The sequence below is a fragment of the Lynx rufus genome, unplaced genomic scaffold, assembly GCF_022079265.1.
Source record: "Lynx rufus isolate CCGP_SWC_20201006 ecotype Redwood Valley unplaced genomic scaffold, mLynRuf1.p SCAF_9, whole genome shotgun sequence".
Lineage (NCBI taxonomy): Eukaryota > Metazoa > Chordata > Mammalia > Carnivora > Felidae > Lynx > Lynx rufus.
The window spans coordinates 54,787,620-54,797,332 of record NW_025814897.1 but is presented as its reverse complement, the minus strand read 5'-3'; the positions used below and the strand labels follow the sequence as shown (position 1 = coordinate 54,797,332).

Genomic DNA, 9,713 nt, shown 5'->3' with positions numbered 1-9,713 from the left:
TGGCTGAAGGTTTCAGAATTTGACAGGCAAGGTTTAATCACAAGTGCTACACTTTATACAATGTTATTTATGGCTCTGCCTGAAATTTTACAGCTGTAACAGTAATAAGACAAAGTTCATATTTTAGTGTCAATTACATGTTAGATATTTAGTTATAAACCCCTTTTTTCTTGAAACAAAGGGCTCATCTTTCATTAAAGCACTGAGATGTTTGAAATGGATGTCATGCCTATTAAGTATATTGGCGGTTCTCAATCAACTCTGTTGGTCATGTGACTATTAATGAATTTTAATAGAAGTCTAATGGCCAAAGGCCAAAACTACATTCAAACCCTGCTAATATATCCAGGCAGATAGGAAATTCCAATGCACACACATACACACACACATATACACACACATACATGCTAAAACTCAAACTAAAAACCTCCCAAAGGAACTGCTTTGTTTGTAGACTTCAATTTGAAGTAGATACTAAGGGCAAGAATAGACCAGTTAAAATTCACCTGAAAATCCTTTCCCCATTTCAAATGTGCTAAAATACCGCTGTCAGCTTAGCATCTCTTCATGTATGTTATGTATAGATGTATTTCTTTCAAAATGGGCTATTTCAGATATTTAAATATTAAGTGGCCAGAAGACCAGAGTTACACTATCTGCAAAGTTTACAGTCCACCTGGGCCTAAAGAAAGACCACATTTATATCACTAATAACTCTTCATTGATAGTATATTAGATTAGAGGCCACCTCATCACCACTGCATAAAGCTGTTTAAAAAAAATTTGCTGCTAGCACAATCTGGTTGTCAAAGCTTCATTATACATTTTACTGTACAAATGTTTTTCAGATGATTTTTTTTTTTAAACAAGGAACTCCGCTATAACAGAAACTCAGGTTAGAGTTTTTAATGATGGTACTTTCTCCATCTCTTCTTTATTAAGTGTGGTTATCTCTGATAGTAAACAAGCTGATATCATGGATGCTGTTACTAAATGATGTATGTATGATGTTATCTACAGTTCTCAAACTGCAACAACACAGACTTGAACTTTTAAACAGTCTGTTAATCATCATCTATGCCATGAATGTTTAAATATAATATATATTTAATACGAAAAAGCTAAAGCACAAGTGCCTTCTCCCACCCCTAATTCTGTTTTGGGCCCTCACAGATTCGGAATGCATTCTTATCCACCCTTTTTCACAAAGTCAGGAGAGCTCAGGAAATATAAAGTCAAAAATATACAAATCTTTGTTGTTATTATAATAAGATTTTTTCCATGAATGAAATTACCAAGGACCATGAACTTGGAAAAAGAAAATCAAAAGAATTTACAGCAATTATTTATCTTCAAAGTTCAAAACTGGTCACTTCACAGAAAGACTTCAGGGTTTGTTGAAATTTTTCTTCTAAAAAGTCATTCTGTAGTGGAGTTTTCTAGGAAAAATAAAACAGCTTTTAATAACTGGCCCGCTGGTGTGAGAGCTACCGTGGAATAAATTAGCACAAAAATGGAAAAGAAGTCTTATAACTGTTCACTATTACAGACATAATCAACAAGGTCAGTCACTCTTAAAAGCTCATCTTCCTCCTCTTCTGGTGCCCCTGCCTCCTGCCCACCACTTGTCCCATTGGGGGCCAGGCTTGCACTGGCTGTGCTGTTGTCCTTGGGGGTCTGAGGCTTCTCAGTTGGCTTGCCAATCAAGTTCTCAATGGCTTTGCCAGGACTCTGTCCATTGGTGGAAGGCAAGTCCACTAAGCTATAGTCCAAAGGGCTCCCCACTTTGCCTACATTTTCAAAGTCCTCTTCCTCATCACTGTCTATCCGGTAGGGCTTCTTGGTGCTCTCTTGTTCTGAGGGCAGGACCCTGGGCTGGTTGTCACGGGCAGGCTGATCTGCATCTCCATGAGCGTTGTCACAACTCTCCTCCTCATCTGTCTCGATCCGGTGTAGCCGTTTTCGGGATGGTTTGCCTTCTTCCTCATCTGCTTCTGAATATTCATCTGTGCTTCGACCCCGCTTTCGAACTGACCGCTTTGATTCTTTAGCTAGCTCATCATCTTCAGAGTTCTTGGACATATAGCTCTCTAGAATAAACAGCACATTTAAGCCATCGACACAGTTAACCATAACAGATTTAAGTAATTCTCCTTTTCCTCCCCATAGTCAGCCCATGTCCTGCTTTCAGACTTGCTCATAAATCTGTATTTCCCTTCAAACCTGCCCTGGTTTCTCTCTCCTCACAGGTCTATAACAATCCATGGTATGATCCACAGTGTGCTTTTTAACTAAGATTTTAGGAAAGAGGAGAACCAGATAACTTAATCATGGCCCTTAAATTAAATGGAGATGGCAGGGGGGCGGGTAACAAACGGAGAAATTACTATCCACTAGCCCTCAAATTATGGAGTCACGTAAACAAACTGATAAGGAAAGATTAAACTGAGCACCCAACTCTGGGCATCTGAAACAACTCTGGGCATCTGAAACACTGTGCTAACAACTCCTAACTCATGTTATTAAATGTCCTTGATAGTCCTGAAAGGTCTTCTTTCCTTTTTCTGTACCTACATCTTGGTGGCCTCATCTAATCTCACAGCTTTGCATCTATATGCTGATGACTCTCATATTTGTTTTAGGCAACCTCTAAATTCCATACTCATGTATCAACCTGCCTACTCAACATCTATGCTGGAATTAAAAAAATTTTTTTTTTTTGTCAACATTTATTTATTTTTTGGGACAGAGAGAGACAGAGCATGAACCGGGGAGGGGCAGAGAGAGAGGGAGACACAGAATCGGAAACAGGCTCCAGGCTCTGAGCCATCAGCCCAGAGCCCGATGCGGGGCTCGAACTCCCGGACCGCGAGATCGTGACCTGGCTGAAGTCGGACGCTTAACCGACTGCGCCACCCAGGCGCCCCTGGAATTTTTTAATTAATTAATTAACTAATTAATTAATTAATTTTAAAGTAAGCTTCAGACCCAGTGTGGAGCCCAACATGAGGCTTAAACTCATGACTCTGAGATCAAGACCTAAGCTAAGATCAAGAGTTGGATGCTTAACTGACTGAGCCATCCAGGCATCCCTACGTGCAATTTCTAGACAGGCATCTGAAACCTAACGTGTCCAGAACTAAGGTCCTAAACCTCTGCCTCAAACCTGAACTGTTCTGGTCTCCACCATCTTAGATACTGGCAACTCTACTGCAATCACTCAGTCATCTTTTGATTGCTTTCTTTCTGCCATCAAACCCAATAATATATCCTTTGAGTCTACCTCCAAAATATATCCATTATCTGACTGCTTTTCACCCCTTTACTACTGCTGCCCTAGTCTCACCCACCATCATCTCTCACCTGGCCTATTAACTGGTCTCCTAGATTCTGTCCTTGTCCCCTTAAATTTATTCATTTCACAGCTACCATAGCAAATTAAAACACAAATCACTGCTCTGCTCAAACTCCTCCAATTACTTCTGCTCTCACACAGAATAAAATCTGAAGTCTATACTATACAATGGCCTACTGTACTATCCAATATGGTAGCCAGTAATCACATGTGGCTATTTTAAATTTAAATAAAATAAAAATTAAAAATTTAGTTCCTCAGTTAAACCAGTCACATTTCAGGTGCTCAAAAGCCACATGAGGCCAGTGGCTACTATATTGAAGAGCACAGATACAGAATATTTCCATCACTGCAGAAAGTTCAACCGCATGGCACTGTTCCTCATCAAGGGTTGGCAATTTTTATTTTTATTTTTTGTAAGGGGCAGGCCCTACAGCCTCTATTACAACTACTCAACTTTACACAAAAGAAGCCACAGATAACATGTAAGAAACAATGGGTGTGGCTGTTCCAATAAAACTTGATTTACAAAGTCTTTATTTATACAAACAGGTGGGCCATAGTTGGCAGACTACTGCTCTTCATGATCTGACCCCGCTGATCTCTGTATCATCTCAAGCTATTCTTCCCTTCACTCATTCTCCTTCAACCACCCTGACTTTGTTCCCTCAACAAGCCAGGCACAGACTTGCCTCCAGCCCTTCACATTAGTTGCTCTATCTGACTATATCACTCTTCTTTCAGATAAATGCAGGACACACACCTGACATTTTGTCAGGTCTTGACTCAAATGTGGTCTTCTTAGCGAGGCGTTCGTATGGTACCCTGAGATCCCAGCTACTCTCCCAACTTCCCTTGCTCCTTTATTCTTCTCCACAGCATTTATCGCCACGTAATGTAAGACAGGTTCTACTTATTTATCTTGTTCATTGTCTCTGCCCCTAATTAAAAGAAGAGTTACACACGGGAGTGAGATGTTTTGGCTGTTCACTCTTCTGGTCCCAGTGCCTATAACAGTGACTGGTGCAGTAAGTGTTTTCTAAAGTTGAATTACTGAATTTATGTTTGTCTTTAATGACACATGAAGAAAAATATACACAATCAGATGTTTACCTCCTTTCTTTAGCCTCTCATGTCCAAACTTTTTTTCCCTTTCTTTCCTGACTTGGGCTCAAACTTAATGGATAAGGATCTTTGAAATCTTCAAAATAGGTGATAAATAATGGAGAATTAAATAAATCAAAGTAGAAAGGGGCATAGGTATTGGAATAATTTAAAATGAACTTGGGAAGCACTCTGGAATAACCATAAGACTAAATGGATATCACAAATTCATATTTTAGAGCTTTTCCTACACTGCTGCTCTAAAGCACAGCAAAAACTATTAAGAAATAAGTTACCAACTGAAGTTCATGGTCAGGGTGGAAAGACAGCAAAAACCTGTATCTGAAGCTCTTTAGTTATTCAGGGCACAGGAGGTTATTTCAAAATGAGGGCTGTGAATAATTAGGGGAGCCAAAGAAATCTTGCTCAGATAATTTTCTGAGACTCTTCTATTTCAATGAAAAATTTAATTATTACAATGGAGATGTTAAAAATTGGTATCTTATCAAGTATCATTTATTTAAAGTATAAAAAGTGACCCAGCAAAAAAATAACGGGTTTTGTCTCAAAGATCTGAGTGGCTATATTGGTACAGAACTGTAATCCTTACTTTATAGCTTCTACTTCTGCCTTGTGCAAACTTCTGTAAACTGGAGATCTACTCCTTACCTTCACTCTCTGAGCTGGAAAGCCTGCGCTTGTGAACTCGTCTGATTTCTTTACCACGTCGTAAACTCTTCTGGGAACCATCACTTTCGGAATCTTCTTTGTAGTTAATTTGTCTTTTCTGATTCCTCCTTGACCGCCTTCGTCGAGTTTCTACAAAATCATCACTAAAATCATCGCTAAAATCACTTTCTGTTAAAAAAAAAAAAACAAAAAAAGGAAAAAGAAGTCGAGTACAAAATTTAAGTCTATTAAATAGAAATGTAATTAGCTTAGGTTATAAAAATATAAAGCTATTAAGGTTCAGTAGTAACATTTTTAAAATCAATCAGTTATTGTAAGTCCTCTCTCTTTTTTTAATGTTTATTTTTGAGAGAGACGACGACAGAGCGCAAGTGGGGTTGGGGCAGAGAGACAGGGAGACACAGAATCCAAAGCAGGTTCCAGGCTCTGAGCTGTCAGCACAGAATCCCAAGCGGGGCTCAAACTCATAGACTGTGTGATCATGACCTGAGCTAAAGTCGGACGCTTAACTGAATGAGGCACCCAGGTGCCCCTCCTCTCTCTTTTTAAATATTTATCTTTGGGAGAGCACAAGTGTGGGGAGGGGCAAAGAGAGAGGAACAGAGGATCTGAAGCGGACTCTGCGCTGAACAGGCTGATATCAGGGAGCCCGATGTAGGGTTCAAACCCAAGAACTATGAGATCATGACCTGGGCCAAAGCTGGATGCTCAACCGACTGGGCCACCCCAGGCACCCCAATAAATCTCTCTCTTTTTAAAAGCAGGCTTGGGGCGCCTGGGTAGCTCAGTTGGTTGAGTGGCCGACTTCGGCTCAGGTCATGATCTCGCGGTCCGTGAGTTTGAGCCCCAAGTCAGGCTCTGTGCTGACAGCTCAGAGCCTGGAGCCTGTTTCAGATTCTGTGTCTCCCTCTCTCTGACCCTCCCCCGTTCATGCTCTGTTCCTCTCTGTCTCAAAAATAAATAAACGAAAGAAAAAAAAAAAAAAAAAGCAGGCTTCACGCCTAACATGGGGCTTGGACTCACAACCCTGTGACCAAAAGTCATACTCTCTACCTAATGAGCCAGCCAGGAGTCCCTATAAGTCTCTTATTTTCCTTCTAACAGTATGAATAAGTGCATAGGGGCTTTAATGCCCAACCTCATTAATGTATCCTGTTAGCAGCCAATGGTTGAGATGAAAAGATGTTTTATATGATCCATATCTCATTCAACCTAGAGCTACTCAGTCAGCTACATGGCTGCTCTTCTTGGTGGCAGTTACTATTCTGCCTCAAGATAATCTGCTGTTCCTGTATGTACAGATGTATGGCACAGATTAAATAATTTCAGAATGTACTGCACAGATTAAACCATCTAATCCTAGATGAGACTGTTCTAAAGAAGTATAGAACTGGAGTTATATTTTTGGCTTTTTTCCACATGGAAATAAAATCTGCTAGCTATAGCACAGGGAGAAACTTCCAAAGTGTAGCTAAATAGCACTGTCCTTACCATCTCTGATAAGTAAACACGACCATGACACTGTGTTAGAGCTGTTTTTCAGGAGTGCTAACAAATTCCAAATTGGCTTCAAAATGGCAAACTAGTTAGTTTGAAGGAGTCCTACTGGCCAAATCTGGGACAAACTGAACCAGCATAGCAATGGTAACATATTATATCCACAGACTAAAGTAAGAATCCACAAGTACATACTGATATAAAGAAATAAATACATGGAGAAGAAGGGAAAGTGCTTTCTTACAGAACACCAAATAATGAAGGTAAAAAGAGTGATGGAGCTAGGAAATCATCAATGAATGCTAAAACTATGAGTAAAACATCTGAAAAGAAATGGGATATTTAAGGTCTCAAAAATGCCTTCCTACTAATTACTGTTAATTATAAAGGGAAAAATAATGGAGACCCGGAGAACATATATTAGCTCTGTGATATTCTTGCTGAAAAATGTGTACACTGAATCTAATCACAAGGAAAGAAAAATACTCTAGACTGAGGAACATTTTACAAATTAACTACTGTGTATTCTTCAAAACTGTGGAGATCAATAAAGACAAAGTTTGAGGAATATTCTAGATTAAAGGAGACTAGAGACATGAATAAATGCAATGTGTACTCCTGGACTTGACCCTGGACTAGGAAAAAAAATTGATATAAAGGGTAATATTGGGACACCTGATGAAATCTGAATGTATACTGTTAATTAGATAATAGCCGTATATCAATGTTAAAATGTCTGATTTTGATAATTATACTGTGGTTATGTTTGAAAATGTCCTTGTTCTTAGGAAATAATCACTGATAAAGAGGCAAGATGTCTCCATTTACTCAAGAGGTTTAGAAAAAAAGATGTATGAAACAGAAAAGCCCACAAGCCCGGCCAGGTCAAGGATGTAATACTTCTTCCCGGTTGTGACACTTCCTCAGTGAGATGACAGCTACCTATCTGCCAATTCTACAAAAAAAAAAAAAAAGGACTCATATCTGTTCTTTTAGCTAACTGTACTGGTCACTATTTAATCAGTTAATAGGGATAAGCATAAAATATAAGAACATCAACTACTGCTAATTTATAAAAATGAATGAATCACTGATAGAGATTTAAATGTTAGCAATAACTGGTGATCCTTCTCTTTCCAACTGCTAGATATATGACTAAAATGTTCTCACCTTATTTGAGAATGATTCTAAAGAAACACTATGAAGATAAGTCTAGGCATGGAAACACTTTGCGCCAGAAGAATTCATCACAATCTTAAATGAATTTGGTATGCGGTTAACATATCCATCTGTATTCATTTTCTCAGATATGCTTTATGTGCTTTCTGTGAAAAATTTAGTTACTAAATCATAAGAAGAGAATTCAAAGTTTCATCAGAAAGCTTATATTACAGTTGAATGGAGTTTTATCTTAAGGACTCTTAACTCCAGAAATCATAAGAATTTACTGAGTTGGTGTGATGAGAACACAATTTTTTTTTTTTTTTTTTTACCAGAGTCTCTACTATTCTCTTCAGACTCCTCCTCTTCATCATCATCAGAGTACTTTTTCTTTGGGGTCTTTCTCCGCAAACGCCTGCTTTGCCTCATTGGCCGGGAAGGATGTCGCCTCAGTCTTCGGCTACAGAAATCAGTGTCGCTGTCATCATTAGACGGTGGGTCTTCTTCACTCTCATCTGGGTTTTCATCAGATACAACAAACTCATCTTGAGATCTGTTCAAGAGAAACCAGATGAATTAAGATTCTGAGTTCAAATTCTACCAAGTGCAGTGAATCGTTTAAGTAATGGTTAATGTAAAATACCTGGATAATTGTTATCAATTTGTCTGTTAATAAAATGGAGAAAGGTTTTACCATCTATTCTTTTCTTAGGAGGCGTTAAGATGAACTGATGCTGATTTTCATACTATAAATTACTTTGGCCTCTTGGAATGTCCCTCTCATACCTTAAATTCAACATGTTCCAAAGAGAACTCATTATTTCCTAACCTATTCCTCTCTTGTGTCTCCTAGCCTTGTATTTGGTACTATTACCTATCCAGTAACTCAAACCAAAAACCTGGTATTTTTCCTAATTTCTCCCTTTTAATTTCTCACATCTAACAAATTATTAACTCTTCCTTGAGTTGACCTCTTAAAGATATTATCTCAAACCTGATCCCTCTTCCTTGTTCAGGCAATCATCTCCCACTAAATCACTACAGCAATTCTCCAGGGAGTCTCTCTAGTCTCTAGATTCATTTCCCCTCCATATATCCTCCAAATGAAGGCCAAGATGAAGTCTTCTGAAACATAAACCTCATTAGTCTGCTGTTAAAATGCCAATCAGTGGGCTTTTATCATCATCTTCAGGGTAAGAGTCTGAATTCCTATGCATGACTAACAAATCACTCCATCATCTGGGCCCTTTTTATCTCTTCGTCACATCTCCAGCAGGGCACTCTTTACTTCTTCTTCCCCATGTTCTTGCTACCCTGACATACCAGGAGTTTCCTAAATATTCCATGATGTTTTATGTCTTGCTGCCTTGGACACATGACTTCTCATAGGATGCTTTCAATCTCAAACTCCCTGATTTGCCCAGTTTTTCATTCTTCAAATTTCAGATCAAGCTCTATCAGGCTTTCCTTGAACTCCCTAAATTTATTGGACTCTTCCTTTGTACCCTAACTTAGGCTTTACCTATATTTTTTAGTAACAATCACACACTGAATGACCTTTTGCGGTTTGTATGTTTGTTTCTTCCACTAACAATCTGAGAGGAGAAACTATGTTGTTTCTTGTTCTGCAGGAAAATCTTTCCTGATCTTCCATACTGGATTACCTGCCCTGACCAAAACCTCTGTGGGTCATCAGACAATAGTATCTAATTACCTTTGCTTGTCTATTTCTCACATTTGAGGTCCAGGAACCTCTCCTGGACATGTTGCTGGAAGGTGGCAGAGATACGCAGCAAATGAATGTTTGATTGCAGTTAATAAAATGTAAACACAATTTTGCATATTAAACAATCATAAGCCTACTTTGTTTTGCTAAAAAGAACCAAAGATCAGCATTCTTGAATCT

At 38.7% G+C, this 9,713-nt stretch overlaps 1 protein-coding gene across 4 annotated transcripts in view; it reads right to left on the bottom strand.

Annotated features, from left to right (window-relative positions):
* Positions 1 to 954: 954 nt before the first annotated feature.
* Positions 955 to 9,713, bottom strand: part of RSF1 (remodeling and spacing factor 1) — a 158,162-nt gene continuing 149,403 nt past the window's right edge. For all 4 annotated transcript variants that reach the window (XM_047071792.1, XM_047071791.1, XM_047071793.1 and 1 more), the window contains 3 exons: positions 8,140 to 8,360; positions 5,129 to 5,317; positions 955 to 2,090 (listed from right to left, as the gene is read on the bottom strand). In XM_047071792.1, the coding sequence (XP_046927748.1) occupies positions 1,528 to 2,090; positions 5,129 to 5,317; positions 8,140 to 8,360 (973 nt within the window). In that variant the 3' untranslated portion in view covers positions 955 to 1,527. The remainder of the gene's footprint in view (positions 2,091 to 5,128; positions 5,318 to 8,139; positions 8,361 to 9,713) is intronic.